General features: G+C 40.1%; 1 protein-coding gene across 1 annotated transcript; it reads left to right on the top strand.

Moving 5' to 3' along the window:
• The first annotated feature begins 1,295 nt into the window (after window positions 1–1,295).
• LOC124290945 (TAF6-like RNA polymerase II p300/CBP-associated factor-associated factor 65 kDa subunit 6L) lies at window positions 1,296–13,089 on the top strand. The gene is given in 14 exon segments (XM_046727793.1): window positions 1,296–1,424; window positions 1,972–2,181; window positions 2,590–2,676; window positions 3,373–3,523; window positions 4,752–4,811; window positions 5,124–5,221; window positions 5,935–6,012; window positions 7,040–7,141; window positions 8,311–8,435; window positions 9,233–9,365; window positions 10,567–10,695; window positions 11,771–11,904; window positions 11,906–12,426; window positions 12,429–13,089. Coding segments are annotated over 13 exon segments (2,376 nt in total). The 5' UTR covers window positions 1,296–1,424; window positions 1,972–1,992; the 3' UTR covers window positions 12,998–13,089.
• Window positions 13,090–18,612: the final 5,523 nt, after the last annotated feature.

Here is an 18,612-nt window from a genome sequence, read left to right as displayed (position 1 = left end):
CGAATGGTGGCCATACAAAGTACATGTAATGATTTTGAAGCCATCTTGTGGACTGCTGTAATGACTGCTGTTGTGTTGGTGAACTCTTTGTCTAGATCTATAGACGTGTGAATATTCACCTATTTACCATTGAAATTACATGAGATAAAATTCTTTAAATAACTAACGCAATACATTCTTATAACAATGGCTTATGCGTTTCTTTTTGGGAAAAGTGTACTTTAAGACCAAAGTTATTGTGAAATGGAAAACCCCAAAAGACAACAAAAAAATAAAGACAATCACTGCCAAGGGTGAAATCGTTTGAGAAATAAAGAGCAACAAAAACACATATGAAAAACGCTCCTGTCATATATGCAATGTATCTTAACAGGTCACACGAGGGAGTTCAGCGGCAAGTGTTGTTTACACGGTCGGTAGTGCCACAGTCTAATCTACGCATACAGATACTTTTATCACATCCTCAAATTATGTATGTATCCGAATTTCCTTCCTTCCTGTTTCAAATGCATTTTTACAAATGGTTTTCAGCATGTTATATTTTTTTTCATTTGGCCTTTTTTTTGTACTTTTACACCTTACTGAAATCATTACAAATTACGAAACTTCCCCCTATTATATTTCTTTAAATATATTCATAAATGTCAAGTTCAGGTAGTACCTCAGTAAGTAGCTATAAGATGATATTTCTTTAGACTGTGGCCCTGACACCATTCCAAAAATACGCTTCCATACTAAATGTGTCCAGTTTGTACATTGATGCAGTGGCCACATTGAGGCCACAATATGTTGACATGACATTTGGTGTCTGATTTGTCCGCAAATTTGTGTATGCATGTATGCAGCGTGCATGCAGCGATGTTAGACCGCAGACGCAGATAACGTTACATTCTTCTGTTTCAAGAAACTATAATGCATCGTTTCTTTTCTCTTTTCGTGGATTTATATACGTATTACAAATACAGAGATGACCATCGGCCTGCAGAGTTTCACTTAGTACCCTACTGGTATGCTAGGAATTGTGTTCTTTTAGTGTCAGTGTGTTCTTTCAGGTTAACCTGTGTTGAACGTTTCAGATGAAAAATATGTTTGAATCTATTTGATCGAAAAAGTTTAGATATGATTTCGAGAGATTTCGCATAAGTTAAACCGTGCTTAGTCGCCCGATCCCATTCTCTTCCCCACAGAGGTTACTCAAGTCATATCTGCGTGGGAAGATATTACTTGAGTAACCTAAGAGAATTCCCCATCCTTGCTTGTCCGGATTTTATCATAACCGGAAGTCGACACTTTGCAACAATGGCGGCAGTTTGGCGTGCCCAGGAACTGTCAATTAAAAATTGAAGATTAATTTCATATCCAGGAGATAAATAGGATTATGTGGTTGCAGAAAGATGTAGAATATTCCGAGGAAATATAGGAAGGTAAAGTACCATCCTTCCACCTCGTAATCTTCCAACTAACACTGATACGATAGTTGAACTTCGTGGCTTTTCAACACTAGCCACCAGTAGCGTCCGTCTTTGAATGAACGCCTTCTGAGAACGTAGGTGTTTAATTTCAGTATTTATGCCAACTGTAGAGGATTTGTTCTTTCAAGCACCTCGTCGTGTATTTTAGTCCATTATCAAAGTGCATTTAGCCGACCGCAGATCATATGGAGTTGGATCATTTGGAAAGGCAAGCATCTATTCATGTGCAATCTCAAGTATCAGTAAAACTGCAGCGTCTCTCAATTTAGCTATATTGACAACCCTTAGTATATACATTGCCACAACTATCACCAATGTTTCTCTTATAAGTTCACATATACTCAAAACATTCAACTCTAGTAGTCTCTACCTATCAAAAATTAACATTTAGTCACTATGGTGATTTATCTGTGTAAATGACTGGTTGGGAACTTGACTGAAGTCTAATTAAGTATTTCCATGAAAACACATCATGATATATAAATCATGTAATTTTCAGAAGCCAACCTCAATCTATACCATGAATGCAGAGTCCATGGTGACTTCTCCCTCTGAGGAGAAGAAGCCATTTGATGAAAAGAAGTATGCCATCATCACGAAGGAAACAGTGAAGATGATGGCAGAAGCCGCAGGTCATGCTGACCTCCCTGATGCTGCTGCGGCGCTGCTTGGCGAGGATCTCAGTTACAGACTGAGAGAAGTTACCATGGTAGCCACTCATTAATCTTCCCTTCATGTTATCTTGTCAAATAAGCCTTATCATTGTCCTTGTAATCTCATTATTGTAAATGGGACAGTGGGGTAGCCTAGTGATTAAAGCGTTCGCTCGTCATGCTGAAGACACGGGTTCGATTCCCCACATGGGTACAATGTGTGAAGCCCATTTCTGGTGTCCCCCAACCAACATTGGGGAATATTGCTGGAATATTGCTAAAAGAGGCATAGAACTAATCTCACCCACTCATTGTAAAAGTGCGGTCTAAGTTTCAACGGTATATGCATCAATGCATGTGCAAATTTACAGAATAATTTCATGACCATTCATGTAAAATAATGCAGAAAATAGAATTCCAAAAATTCATCAGTGTATTGATTACAGTCATTGATTGTGTTGCAGAATTGTACCCAGTTTATGCGGCATGCGAAGAGGAAACGAATGACAACTGAAGACTTCAACAAAGCTCTACGGCAAAGTGATGTACAAGTATGTAGAGAAAATACTTCTCTCACCATGCGCACTAACTGTTTGGTTCAGAAGTGAAAATATTCATGTTGTAATGCTTTTAAAAAATCGAAAGATTTTTCTTGTTGGTCTGTTGTTTTGATCATTTGGTCATTCATTGTGTAGGATCACCATTTTTTACACCATATGCATGCTCATGGGTTTCAGCAAGATGTAGACAGATGAAGATCTGGGTTAGCAATTAGTCTTCAACAACCCATGCTTGTTATAAGTAGCGACTAACGGTATTGGGCGTTTAGTGACTTTGTTGACACATGTCATTGCATCCCAATTTCATAGATAGATGCTCATGATGTTGATCACTGGATTGTCTGGTCCAGACTCCATTGTTTTCAGCCGCTCCCATGGTTAAAAGTGAAAAAGACACTTGTGGTATTTCGCTAAAGCGTTAAACAGCTAAGACTCACATCAGTGCAGGCATTCCACCCCAATGTATAACTATGTCCTACATTGCCGCCATATAGTTGGAACATTGCTGAGTGCTGCGTAAAACTAAACTCACTCACTCACTGTCCTACACTGGTGATAAACCCAACTCACTCACCATTCGGTCTGTGCATATGATGGACATATCTTTGAGATCAAGTGTGACCATCTGTTCACCTGTGTGACAGATGTTATTGAGTATTTGAATGATATACTACAAATTGTTTTCAGCCTCTATGTGGTCATGGATCAATGGAACCTGCCAATTTCCGCCAAACCAGAGATGGTGACCTTCATTTTGTAGAAGACATGGATGTCAATTTGGCCAATATTGCCTTTAACACTCACATTCCAAAACATATAGGAGAAACAACCATTAAAGGTATGTGAGAATGACAGTAATAATAATCTGAATGAAGATTAGAAGCAAATTTGGATTCATCTACTTGAGGGTGTATAATCTTGATAAAATGTTTCCAAAATTGTGAAATTAAAGATAAGATGCGAGAAAGATGGTAAGGTATCACAGTGGTCCTGGAAATGAATTATGAACACAGTATTTGAATATCCCATGTCCTAAATGTCTCTTAGAAGTATGCTGAGACAAATATCAGATGTAATACTCATACTGAACATTCTAAAAAGTATTCTAAATGAATACCCACATGTTTTCAAACAAGTTGCATAAAGGAAAAAAATTAAAATGAACAAAATCAAAATTATTAACAGCATGAATTTACCCGAGTTATTTATTTTAAAAAACCTCAGGGGATTGAAAGCTTTTAATTGAAGGAGACCAAGGTTAAGAAATGGGCCTGTCAGGGAAATGTCTGAAATACGGTCCAGAATACAGTACTCTACCACAAGCAGTGAAGTCTGTTCGTGATCAGTAGCTGTTAGTGAATAAGAGATATAGTTGCCCAACTGAAATGAGTCTTTAAAGGTTTTGGACAAAAAGATTGTGAATCCTGTTTCTGGTAATTTTGAAATGACACTGTATGGAAATTATTTTCAGTTGGTACAAAACCCTGACATTCCTTATTGGATGTAGTCTATATTCTTTGTGCATTCATTTTTTATAATGTGTTATGGATTCAGGATTCTGTGTCCAGTAAACAACTCTCTTAGCAATCTTTATGCCCCTAACCCATAGGGTCCAACTATAAATTCATCATAATTATTAATCTGTTGACAATATTGATGGACCAAACAAAATAAGAAAAGTGATGTCGTTTTCTCTCCATTCCAAATCATCTAGAATACACCCTGCTTTAACTGACACTTGACAAACTAGCTCAATACCATTGTAATGTTGGTATAGTATCTATAGTGAGATGGTACATAGTCTTGTATACAGCACACACATCATCAATCTAGTGAAGTTAGGCAACATTGGTCTTGAGAGTTGAAGGGTGAGAGTGTTGGACACTTGAGCACATGTTGCACATCTGTAGCCTGATACAAATGCATGTGTTCATAATCAGCCTCTGTTGACCATGTCCAGCCAGCAGTAAATGGATAACTATCAGAGATGTGGCGATGGTAATGTGAGTTTTTAATATGAAACATGGTATAAGTTTGTTACAAAAAACACACATTTGTCTGTTCAGCTCACTGGCTTGTCGTGGAGGGAGTCCAGAAAACCGTCTCTTCAAGTCAGCCTGCTGCAGGTAAGAAGTCTGTTAATGTTAATGCAATCAGTCATTTCCTCATTTTCATATTCCCTCTCATTTCTTCAAGTTTTTTATTTTGTCCCTCATTTTATTTTATGAGTGTCTTAATGCTCATTTGTTTAGAAATATGAAAAAAGGATTGAACAGCTGAGCATAATACACATACCAGTAGTCTTAAGTAGATGTTTCTAGCTTTGTTCAGAATGGTTAAACATTATAAATATTATGTTGTCTGACATGTTCTATACTTGCTGCTTGTTATAAACGGGATGGTCAATGCATGTGGATGTTTTTACTTTTATATTGTAGGAAAGCTGAATGTAAAGAAGGAGCTCTCAGATGATTTGTTGAAGTACTATGAGAACATGACCAAGGCTATCTTAGGCTGTGATGTCGACACAATGAAGGTAGGAGGTTGTATAAATACTTTGTCTTTGTCTAGGATGTTGAAACAATGACTATAGGAGGTGTGTATGTACTATGGGAACATTATAAGTTGTTCACTGGTCAAGAGGGGGTCATGGGTTGATGTACCCTTGCTGTTTGTTTATGTTCCCTGAGCCCGAAGGCCGAGGGGAACATAAACTAACATCGAGGGTACATCAACCCATGCGCCCCGAGGGACCAGTGAACAACGTATTTATCTTACCGAACACCGTAATGTTAATTTTGTATTGTTTGAAGCACGGGTACAAATCTTTTTGTAGCCATCGCTAGATTTTGCTGACAAGAAAAACAGATTTAGAGTTATCTCCCTTCCATCGATTTGCATTCGCAAAACATCGGTAATTTCCGTACATCATACGTGATTCAATGTTATTCGAAATAAAGAATTACTACCACAGAGTAATGAATGAGTTGCCATTGACAGCAGGGTAGCCAATCTGAAAGCGACATTTATGTGTGAGGTAAGCTAAAACCAATTCTATCTTGGTTGTGATGTCGACACAATGAAGGTAGAAGGGGTATAAGTATTATGGGATCTTGACCACGTTTGTTATGGACTGTACTTTCAACACATAGCCAGTATGTTGTTTGTATGCTGCAGTAGATCAGGTTTGCTGAAGAATTATGTTTGTCAGTAATTTTCTGCTTGTTTCAATTTCTGTTTCTCTTGCAGACTGCACTCAACGATCTTCAGTCAAATCCCAACATAGTGCCTTTATTGCCGTACTTTGTCAACTTTGTATCCAATGGGGTAAGTAAACTGTGCCTTTTTCTACATCACCTCCTACATGGATGTTTGGGCTTTTCTTTCTTTCTTGCTGCTTGTTGACATATTTTTACGTGCGGAGTGAAACAGTTTTAATTGCAACGATAAACGTTAGCAGTGTTTGAAATAAAGGTGGGGTTCTGGGTTCCTTTAGTCATTCACTTCTTCTAGTACACTCACTCCCACATGGGTACAGTGTGTGAAGCCCATTTCTGTTGTCCCCTGTCGTGATATTGCTGAAATATTGCTAAAAGTGGCATAAAAAGCGAACTGACTCACTTGTCATAAAAGGTGAAAACATGAATCAAGTGGTGTGTCTTGGTTGTTTGTTCTACCCCGCCGCAACGGGGGACTATGTATTCAGTGGCGTCCGTACGTACATCCCAATTCTTGTTGTTAACAAGAATCGGGATGTACGTACTGTTGTACCCAATGTCTTCAAATTTGGTGACAGTCTACATTGGGGGATTACGTAGACACCAGTTGATTTTGGTGACCTTGACCTTAATTTCAAGGTCACCACAATACTTCGACCACTTATCAAACTCTTATTAACGCGATTACTCATTAACTGTCGTACCCAATGTCTTCAAATTTAATAACAGCCTACAATGGGGATTACGCATACAACATTTGATTTGGGTGACCTTGACCTTATCTTCAAGGTCACCACGACAATGTGACCACTTTTTAAACTTATGTAAGGGCGATATCTACTAAAACTGTGTACCCAATGTCTCCAATTATGTTGACAGCCTACATTGGGTGATTATGCAGACACCAGTCATTTCTTGTATGTGACCCAAAAATATATAGTAGTAAATATGTTATAAATATTCATTCTTCTTTAGCGGCGGGGGACATTGCCATATTAGTGGCAAACACTTGTTGCCATTTTAGTCAGAAGCATTGGATGCTGCTCATAATATCAACCCTTTTGTATCTGTAGTACAGCTGGAATATTGCTGAGTTGGTCATACATCAGTGTTCATTCAGTATACTTTGACTGCAGGTGAAGACTGTGAGCCATGACTTGTGTCAGCTGACCAAGTTGCTGCATACCGTGAAGGCACTTGTTCACAACCCCAACGTCTACCTGGAACCACAGCCATATGTAAGTATGCACCTAGAAACAGGTTCCGGCCCTACATTTTGTTTCTTCCATTTACAACTCAGAAACCGTCAAATGTTCCTTAATGAGACTTTTTGTACATCATTTATTCATCAAACCTGCAATGAACAGGTGAATTTGGAAATGTGTACTCCTTTTGCATTCCTAAGGCAATGATTTGGATTTCAAGATGTGGGGCCCTTTTCGGGAGCATAATTAATAAAAAACATTTCTTTGTTTTTTAAACTGTTTTCCAGACATGGATTGAACTTGTGACATTTGTGATGTGGAATATTTTTATTGCATTTTCAAGGCAACAAGTTTCAAGGGTGTAACTAACAAGCTGTTCATTATTGTTATACCTTGTATTTGTGCTTTTCATTACATGCACTTTTTTAAAAAGAATGTGAATAATTGTTGACTTACGACACTTGTCATTTGAAACAATCTATTCATTTTCATGCATGGAATTATGGGACAGGACCAGGTACCCAGTACCCCATGCTTGTTATAGGAGTCAAGCTAACATGTGGATATGGCATAGTTACTTGTGTATCATGAAAATGAATGACCATTTACTTGAGCCTTTATTGAACTGGAAAATATATAACCAATAACGTAATGTCTGTTAATTAAATCTATGGATATACCAGACTTGTTCATAGGCTGATGTTTGGCACAAATTCTGCAGGAAATGTCTGAAAATCAGATAAGAATTTACCAAATAATATGTTATTACTAATGTTAGTTGTCTGTAGAGTTGACCAGTTCTTTTATGATTAGTTTATGTTGTTGCATTAAGTGAATCATACTTGAACTTGCGAAATGTGACCTATTATCAGAAAAATATTTTTTTTAAAGCTTTCCTGCTAAGGGCACTAAGTTTGGAATCTGTATAAATCCCAGGAATGTGTTAAAGTAAGTGGAATAAGTTAATCTGTGCAACGTCTTAGTGGCACTTTTCATCCCTTTGTTGTGGAAAACTGTGCTCCACCTTGCTGAGGAGAGAATAGTGGTGAGAGTTACTGAGTTCTGAGACATTTGTCTTTAGGAGAAATTCAAGATTATCACCAGAGGTGTTTTGTTTCCCCATGGTCTGATGTGTAATTGTTGAAATATTAGGGGGTCTAGGCACTTTTCAAGAGAGTGGATCAATGAGCCTTGTGTTTCAGCTGAATCTACTGGTGCAGGCTGTGCTGTATTGTGTCCTAGAGCCCCTGGCTGTATCCATCTACCCTCGCAATGACCACTGGCTACTCAGAGACTACGCTGCCAGGCTGTTGGCTCAGATTGTGACGTGAGTTGCCCATTTTTCACTTACTCTCTCATCCTGGAATAGACACACAGGATAGCTTTGAACATACAGTGTACACCATGTATTATATGTACCACTAGAATAAACATGTTGGCTTATAGATCGGTGGTCACTTTCAGGAACATTAGCATATAATGTTAATGCTCATGGAAACATAGCAGTTAATGATACATAATTACAAAAAGAGTCTTTTCTGTTTACATCACCCGTGACCAACTTGTATCTCACTATCAGTTGAACGTGTGATTAAATTCATTAAAAAATGTGCCCAAAGAATGACTGAGAGACTACAGAAGTTTGAATGGGTTTCTAGGATACTGGATGATGGTTTAAATGTACTCATTTTGATATATCATTGCAATTTGCTGTGAAGAGTTGCCTCCCTTAGCTGTACCCAACAATCCACATTCATTATAAATAAAAGCTTCCTTGTCTGTCAGTGTCCACCGGATGCAAAAAATTTGTGTGCATGTTTAGGAATGAAATATGCTATTTCATCATTTGGAACTACTTATATTAATTACTGCGTATAAACATTTAAGATGTATGAAACACTGTCAGATGCTTCACTATCTTCTTGTGCTAGTACTTGTTACAAGTAATGAACTCCATAGCTGTTTCAGAAAGTAGTAAGTCCTCAATGAATATATCTAATAGTGTTATGTATATGAGGTTAGAAAAAAGCGTCTTCCATTGATATGGACACTTTCACAGGTTATTGGGGAACTGTCTTGTGTCCTTGTTTCTCTCTGGCTCACCCTTCTCCATTCAACTTTCAGTCGCTGGTCGAGTCCCCTGAACCATCTACGTTACAACACAGAGAAGAACCTAAAGGAGACCATTCATGATCAGACAAAGCCCCACTGCTCACATTACGGTGCTATCATGGGGCTGTTGTCTCTAGGTTGTAAGGTGAGGACACCCTGGTACAGAAACAAGCCTAGTCTTCAGAGTTTGCAACTAGTACTCTTTGAAGTAGACAAAAATGTTTGTTGTGGTTTTTTTCTGTCAGATTTTTTCAGAGCTGGTTCATTGCCAAATTGAAGCATGCAAGAACTGTTTCAGAATTATAGCCCGCTAATGTCAATCCTCAATGGAGACTGTACTAGTGGTCTGTACATTAGTGGTCTTGGACTAGCAGACAGGCCTGCCTTACTGAAGCTAGGGGATGTACTCCAAGAACATGTTGGGGTTTTGGTAACGGTGAAACCTTGTTGGTTCAGATTCCATTATTTCAGAAACCCTCCCATCCAAATTGATTTACAGTTTAACCTTGTTTAATCAAAAACATGGGAAAATGTTAAATTTGAAATATAATGCTACCATTGTTAGAATCTGTTAATGCCATATATCAACACAGATTTTCACAGTGGTACCTTTTCTGATACATGTCAGAGCTCCAGATAAGATTTAGCTAATGTGGGTACTGTACCCACTGTATTTTTTTGGAGTGGGTATTATGAATGTTGAGTGAGTATTTCATTTTCCGTTACCCGCTGCTTTCACATATGTGCGTATTTCAGTCATTTTACACACCTAAGTATTGTGTCATTGAGTAAGTTGACTAAGCATGTATGTTCTGCCTTATGTGATACCTACTCAAAACCAACTTAAATATAAGGGAAATGATTTCATAAAAAATCAGTCATCCTATACTGACAGTACAACACTTGTCCTATACTAACAGTACAAATTGATAGCAATCGATGTCTTTTTCATTACGCAAGCGATTTTTATAAGTATATTCCGTACGCATTTGTTTTAAACTCTTTGCGTATCTAACAGTTTAAATGCGTAATTGGTACGCAACAATTATTTTTCAATGCGTATTTGGAAATTTTCTATGCGTATTTTACCCGGATACGCAGCTTATCTGGGCCTCTGCATGTTCTGTCTTGGTAACCTGGTGCTTTGAACAGTCTGTTCACAAAAAATATAACATGAAGATAAATTTCTGTCCTCAACCTTATTTGTGAAGAAAATATTTATACAAATCTAATAAATATTTAGTGTAACATATAGGTATTTTACAGTAAAATAACTTTGTGTTTGATTTGTTTCTTCAACAACAGATTAATGCTGTAGCCTGAATTTCTCACTCTGTCTTTCACAGCAAGTAGAGGAGATAATCCTGCCTCACTTGTCTTCCTTCATGCCGAGGTTGTGTGCCACCATGGAGGACCTGTCTATGGGCAACGCTATCAGCAGGGCTGATGCCTTCAAGGTGCATGGAGCACTACTGGTACGTAGACAAGGTGCAATGATACGGAAGATACGGTCACGAGTCATCTTGTATCATGGTACATGTCCTAATGATTCATCTGTCATATACTATGATACAGTCTCCTTGACTTTCCTGTTTGCTCAAGTCAATAGAGTGGAACATCTTAGGTTCAAACACTGGATTGTCTGGTCCAGACTTGATTATATGCAGACCACTGCCATATAGCTAGAATATTGCTCAGTGTGGTGTTAAACAACAAATAAACAAACAAATTAATACTGAATTCAACAATTTTAACATTTGTTATATTTGGGATTACAATTTCTCAGCAAAGTACAAATTTTAGCACTTTTTCTTAGGCTGATTCCCATCTTGGATTCAAATCCACAATCTCAAAAATGGCACCAAATCGAGAGCACATCAAGTCAGCAATCTAACCTACTTAGCCACTGTGGCTTCCACAAGAACGGAAGTCTGACAACTGGTGGTCAAGGTCACATATTTTGTGTACCCCTGTTGCAAGTGTAAATTGGCATGGCTCCGATGGTAGAAAGCTATGAATACACTGCCATTTAGAAGATATGTAATATATTTCATGTCTGGGATTACATATTCTCAAACTATGAAAGTACGAGACTCTGTACGTTACTGAGAAAGTGTAATCTCAAGTATGACATATGTTATATATGACGGCAGTCGGTAAATGATTGAGCCTGGAGCTGACAGTCCAGTGATAGAGATCATGATCACTGATCTCATCAATTTTGGGATCAATGATGAAGTGACTGGGCCAGATCACCTGATCTCCTTAGTGGCCTCTTCAAACATTAGTTGCTGTGGATCAGTTGTCAACCTGAGTCGGGTATTCATGCATAGCTACAGCAGGGTGTTTCAGTGACCTAGCATGATAATGTCCCGACTAACATAAGAAGCCACACTAACACATGCACACACCTTTGTAAGTGCAATAATCTTGATCATGACCTCAAACCACATTTCATCTTTCCTTATCATTGTGCAACCCTTGTTATAACATGGTTGAATGATGGTTTAACCCCTGAAGCTCTTATGGTTTTTTTTGGGTTTTTTTCAGCTTGCTGCGGAGTTAGTGTTAAAGCGTAGAAACAACGACTTTGAAAAGCAATACTTCCAATCTGATGCAGAAGACTCAGGTACACCAGACAACAGTGGGACAGAAACTTTTGTGTGTAAAAAAGACTCCTTGTGAAATATACAAAGAATTGTATGAATATTTTGGTGACTCACTGTCCAGAAGGATGCCAGAACCAAAGCAGAGACACATGTTCAAGATAGAGAAGAAGGAGGAGATTGTCAAGTTGTTTGAGGGGGAGGGGGCAAAAAGTGGTGAACAACTTCTTGAGGACTTCATGGAACAGGTACGGATTCAACAGAAGCTGGAGAAGGAGAGAAGAGAGCGAGAGGAGAAAGAACGGCGTGAACGAGAGAAGATTGAAAGAGAGAGAAGAGAGCGTGAACGGATTGAGAGATTAAAGCGAGAAGAGGAAGAACGAAGACAGCGAGTGATTCAGGAGAGGCTCAGGCTGGAGGAAGAGAAACAGAGGAAGCTGTATGAGGAAGAACAACAGCGTAGACAGGATGAAATTAGGCGAATATATGAGGAAAAACAGCGAAGAGAAATTGAGAAACAGACAAGGTTGTATGAGGAATCTCAGCGAACTTTGTTCCCTGACACTCGACGTAGACTCCTCGACAACCTCCTGTGACTTACCCAAATGAAGATGAAGAAGATGATGACGACTTCTTGATGGAAGAGGAGGAGGAAGAAGTGCATGGTGAAGCGGACAGTGAGCATAGTTTGAGTGGGGAGGAAGGTGGTTCAGGGAAAAGAGGGAAGTGGGACGAGGAGTCGGAGGAATCAGAGGAGAAGTCAGAAGAGGAGTCTTTCGAGGAACCTCAGACTATGGCAGTCACAAGTATCAGTGATCCTAATAAAGGAATTAAGTTGAAAATTAAAAGGCAGCCAGGACTTAAATTGCAAATTAAACGTGATAAAGTGTCAATCAGGGAAGAACCGGGTTATATGGAAAAACCTGTTGAAAAACATAAGGACAAAGAGTCTAAGCATAAACGCAAACGAAAGACTCAGAAAAGTCCGAAAGATCATGACCCATTTGACTTTGCAAAATCTGATCCCAATTATTCTACTAAAGTGACGTATACTCCCTCACATATATACTCTTCCCCTGGTGGTGAGAGCAGTGGTTCTGACAACCAGTTCAGAAAGTCCAAACTGACACTCAAACTCAAGGTGCCGTCTAAAGAATCAACGTCAGAATAATAGTCTGAACTGTATTTGTGGAAAGTATTGTTATATATACATTGTTGTACATTTTGATAATGAACATGCTGATAAATTTCTATAAAACATAATTTGGTGTTATATTCACATATTATGCTGTCTTAGTAAGCAGGTGTTGTTTATTTGCACCTATTCTCTAAATGTGTTTCTAACCAGTTAGTGTAAACCAGCCTGGCACTGTTGGATGACACAAGGGTTTTGACATGAATTTCAGAATTATGACTCTTACAAATTACCAGAGTATTACAACAGTCAAAGCTCTAAAATTTTGCTGAAAAGGACAATCTTTTAATAAGAGATGAAGGCAAGATGATCTCTGTTTGAGTTGGAAAGTCAGTTTTCAGTTGGTTTGAACCCTGAAAAGGGTCTCATATCAGTAGTGTACAAGGCAGACTAGTTGAGGTGGGATGATATCAGTAGTGTACAAGGCAGATGGGTTGAGGTGGGATGATATCAGTAGTGTGCAAGGCAGACTAGTTGAGGTGGGATAATATCAGTAGTGTGCAAGGCAGATGGGTTGAGGTGGTCTGATATCAGTAGTGTACAAGGCAGATTAGTTGAGGTGGGATAATATCAGTAGAGTACAAGGCAGACTAGTTTAGGTGGGATAATATCAGTAGTGTGCAAGGCAGACTAGTTGAGGTGGGATAATATCAGTAGTGTACAAGGCAGATGGGTTGAGGTGGTCTGATATCAGTAGTGTACAAGGCAGACTAGTTGAGGTGGGATAATATCAGTAGTGTACAAGGCAGACTAGTTCAGGTGGGATAATATCAGTAGTGTGCAAGGCAGACTAGTTTAGGTGGGATAATATCAGTAGTGTGCAAGGCAGACTAGTTTAGGTGGGATAATATCACTAGTGTGCAAGGCAGACTAGTTTAGGTGGGATAATATCTGTAGTGTACAAGGCAGACTAGTTGAGGTGGGATAATATCAGTAGTGTGCAAGGCAGACTAGTTTAGGTGGGATAATATCAGTAGTGTGCAAGGCAGATGGGTTGAGGTGGTCTGATATCAGTAGTGTACAAGGCAGACTAGTTGAGGTGGGATAATATCAGTAGTGTGCAAGGCAGACTAGTTGAGGTGGGATTATATCAGTAGTGTGCAAGGCAGATGGGTTAAAGTGGTCTGATATCAGTAGTGTACGAGGCAGATGGGTTGAGGTGGTCGATATCAGTAGTGTACAAGGCAGACTAGTTTAGGTGGGATAATATCAGTAGTGTGCAAGGCAGACTAGTTGAGGTGGGATAATATCAGTAGTGTACAAGGCAGACTAGTTTAGGTGGGATAATATCAGTAGTGTGCAAGGCAGATGGGTTGAGGTGGTCTGATATCAATAGTGTACAAGGCAGATGGGTTGAGGTGGTCTGATATCAGTAGTGTACAAGGCAGACTAGTTGAGGTGGGATAATATCAGTAGTGTACAAGGCAGACTAGTTCAGGTGGGATAATATCAGTAGTGTGCAAGGCAGACTAGTTTAGGTGGGATAATATCAGTAGTGTGCAAGGCAGACTAGTTTAGGTGGGATAATATCACTAGTGTGCAAGTCAAACTAGTTTAGGTGGGATAATATCTGTAGTGTACAAGGCAGACTAGTTGAGGTGGGATAATATCAGTAGTGTGCAAGGCAGACTAGTTTAGGTGGGATAATATCAGTAGTGTGCAAGGCAGATGGGTTGAGGTGGTCTGATATCAGTAGTGTACAAGGCAGACTAGTTGAGGTGGGATAATATCAGTAGTGTGCAAGGGTGACTAGTTGAGGTGGGATAATATCAGTAGTGTGCAAGGCAGATGGGTTAAGGTGGTCTGATATCAGTAGTGTAATGTGAGGTGGTGATATCAGTAGTGTACAAGGCAGACTAGTTGAGGTGGGATAATATCAGTAGTGTGCAAGGCAGATGGGTTGAGGTGGGATAATATCAGTAGTGTACAAGGCAGACTAGTTGAGGTGGGATAATATCAGTAGTGTGCAAGGCAGATGGGTTGAGGTGGTCTGATATCAGTAGTGTACAAGGCAGATGGGTTGAGGTGGTCTGATATCAGTAGTGTACAAGGCAGACTAGTTGAGGTGGGATAATATCAGTAGTGTGCAAGGCAGATGGGTTGAGGTGGTCGATATCAGTAGTGTACAAGGCAGACTAGTTTAGGTGGGATAATATCAGTAGTGTACAAGGCAGATGGGTTGAGGTGGTCTGATATCAGTAGTGTACAAGGCAGTCTAGTTTAGGTGGGATAATATCAGTAGTGTGCAAGGCAGATGGGTTGAGGTGGTCTGATATCAGTAGTGTACAAGGCAGATGGGTTGAGGTGGTCGATATCAGTAGTGTACAAGGCAGACTAGTTTAGGTAGTCTGATATCAGTTGTGTGCAAGGCAGACTAGTTTAGGTGGGATAATATCAGTAGTATGCAAGGCAGACTAGTTGAAGTGGGATAATATGAGTAGTGTACAAGGCAGACTAGTTGAGGTGGGATTATATCAGTAGTGTACAAGGCAGACTAGTTTAGGTGGGATAATATCAGTAGTGGGACAGATATCAGGTGGTCGAATATCAATGTACAAGGCAGACTAGTTTAGGTGGGATAATATCAGTAGTGTGCAAGGCAGACTAGTTGAGGTGGTCTGATATCAGTAGTGTACAAGGCAGATGGGTTGAGGTGGTCTGATATCAGTAGTGTACAAGGCAGACTAGTTTAGGTGGTCTGATATCAGTAGTGTGCAAGGCAGACTAGTTTAGGTGGGATAATATCAGTAGTGTGCAAGGCAGACTAGTTGAGGTGGGATAATATCAGTAGTGTACAAGGCAGACTAGTTTAGGTGGGATAATATCAGTAGTGTACAAGGCAGATGGGTTGAGGTGGTCTGATATCAAGTAGTGTGCAAAGGCAGATGGGTTGAGAGTGGGATGATATCAGTAGTGTACAAGGCAGACTAGTTGAGGTGGGATAATATCAGTAGTGTGCAAGGCAGATGGGTTCAGGTGGTCGAATATCAGTAGTGTACAAGGCAGACTAGTTGAGGTGGGATAATATCAGTAGTGTACAAGGCAGATGGGTTGAGGTGGTCTGATATCAGTAGTGTACAAGGCAGACTAGTTTAGGTGGGATAATATCAGTAGTGTGCAAGGCAGATGGGTTGAGGTGGTCTGATATCAGTAGTGTACAAGGCAGATGGGTTGAGGTGGTCGATATCAGTAGTGTACAAGGCAGACTAGTTTAGGTGGGATAATATCAGTAGTGTACAAGGCAGATGGGTTGAGGTGGTCTGATATCAGTAGTGTACAAGGCAGACTAGTTTAGGTGGGATAATATCAGTAGTGTGCAAGGCAGATGGGTTGAGGTGGTCTGATATCAGTAGTGTACAAGGCAGATGGGTTGAGGTGGTCTGATATCAGTAGTGTACAAGGCAGACTAGTTTAGGTGGTCTGATATCAGTAGTGTGCAAGGCAGACTAGTTTAGGTGGGATAATATCAGTAGTGTGCAAGGCAGACTAGTTTAGGTGGGATAATATCAGTAGTGTACAAGGCAGACTAGTTGAGGTGGGATAATATCAGTAGTGTGCAAGGCAGACTAGTTTAGGTGGGATAATATCAGTAGTGTGCAAGGCAGACTAGTTTAGGTGGGATAATATCAGTAGTGTACAAGGCAGACTAGTTGAGGTGGGATAATATCAGTAGTGTGCAAGGCAGATGGGTTGAGGTGGGATATCAGTAGTGTACAAGGCAGTGGTTGGAGGTGGGATAGGCAAGAGATGGGTTGAGGTGGTCTGATATCAGTAGTGTACAAGGCAGACTAGTTTAGGTGGGATAATATCAGTAGTGTACAAGGCTGACTAGTTTAGGTGGGATAATATCAGTAGTGTGCAAGGCAGATGGGTTGAGGTGGTCTGATATCAGTAGTGTACAAGACAGATGGGTTGAGGTGGTCTGATATCAGTAGTGTGCAAGGCAGACTAGTTTAGGTGGGATAATATCCGTAGTGTACAATGCACACTTGTTTAGTGGGATAATATCAGTAGTGTACAAGGCAGATGGGTTGAGGTGGTCTGATATCAGTAGTGTACAAGGCTGACTAGTTTAGGTGGGATAATATGAGTAGTGTGCAAGGCAGACTAGTTGAGGTGGGATAATATCAGTAGTGTACAAGCCAGATAGGTTGAGGTGGTCTGATATCAGTAGTGTACGAGGCAGACTAGTTTAGGTGGGATAATATCAGTAGTGTACAAGGCAGATGGGTTGAGGTGGTCGATATCAGTAATGTACGAGGCAGACTAGTTTAGGTGGGATAATATCAGTAGTGTGCAAGACAGATGGGTTGAGGTGGTCTGATATCAGTAGTGTACAAGGCAGATGGGTTGAGGTGGTCGATATCAGTAGTGTACGAGGCAGACTAGTTTAGGTGGTCTGATATCAGTAGTGTGCAAGGCAGACTAGTTTAGGTGGGATAATATCAGTAGTGTGCAAGGCAGACTAGTTGAGGTGGGATAATATCAGTAGTGTACAAGGCAGACTAGTTGAGGTGGGATAATATCAGTAGTGTGCAAGGCAGATGGGTTGAGGTGGTCTGATATCAATAGTGTACAAGGCAGATGGGTTGAGGTGGTCTGATATCAGTAGTGTACAAGGCAGACTAGTTGAGGTGGGATAATATCAGTAGTGTGCAAGGCAGATGGGTTCAGGTGGTCGATATCAGTAGTGTACAAGGCAGACTAGTTTAGGTGGGATAATATCAGTAGTGTGCAAGGCAGATGGGTTGAGGTGGTCTGATATCAGTAGTGTACAAGGCAGTCTGGTTTAGGTGGGATAATATCAGTAGTGTGCAAGGCAGATGGGTTGAGGTGGTCTGATATCAGTAGTGTACAAGGCAGATGGGTTGAGGTGGTCGATATCAGTAGTGTACAAGGCAGACTAGTTTAGGTGGGATAATATCAGTAGTGTACAAGGCAGATGGGTTGAGGTGGTCTGATATCAGTAGTGTACAAGGCAGACTGGGTTGAGGTGGGATATATCAGTAGTGTACAAGGCAGATGGGTTGAGGTGGTCTGATATCAGTAGTGTACAAGGCAGACTAGTTTAGGTTGTGTGATATCAGTAGTGTGCAAGGCAGACTAGTTTAGGTGGGATAATATCACTAGTGTGCAAGTCAAACTAGTTTAGGTGGGATAATATCTGTAGTGTACAAGGCAGACTAGTTGAGGTGGGATAATATCAGTAGTGTGCAAGGCCGACTAGTTTAGGTGGGATAATATCAGTAGTGTGCAAGGGTGACTAGTTTAGGTGGGATAATATCAGTAGTGTACAAGGCAGATGGGTTGAGGTGGGATAATATCAGTAGTGTACAAGGCAGACTAGTTTAGGTGGGATAATATCAGTAGTGTACAAGGCAGATGGGTTGAGGTGGTCTGATATCAGTAGTGTACAAGGCAGACTAGTTTAGGTGGGATAATATCAGTAGTGTACAAGGCAGACTAGTTTTGAGGTGGGATAATATCAGTAGTGTACAAGGCAGATTGGTTGAGGTGGTGTGATATCAGTAGTGTACAAGGGAGACTAGTTGAGGTGGGATAATATCAGTAGTGTACAAGGCAGACTAGTT

The sequence above is a fragment of the Haliotis rubra genome, unplaced genomic scaffold, assembly GCF_003918875.1.
Source record: "Haliotis rubra isolate DU_JTF1 unplaced genomic scaffold, ASM391887v1 Scf1129, whole genome shotgun sequence".
In the NCBI taxonomy this organism is placed as follows: domain Eukaryota; kingdom Metazoa; phylum Mollusca; class Gastropoda; order Lepetellida; family Haliotidae; genus Haliotis; species Haliotis rubra.
Note: the sequence above shows the minus strand (reverse complement) of the source record. Positions and strands in the feature narration are given on the sequence as shown.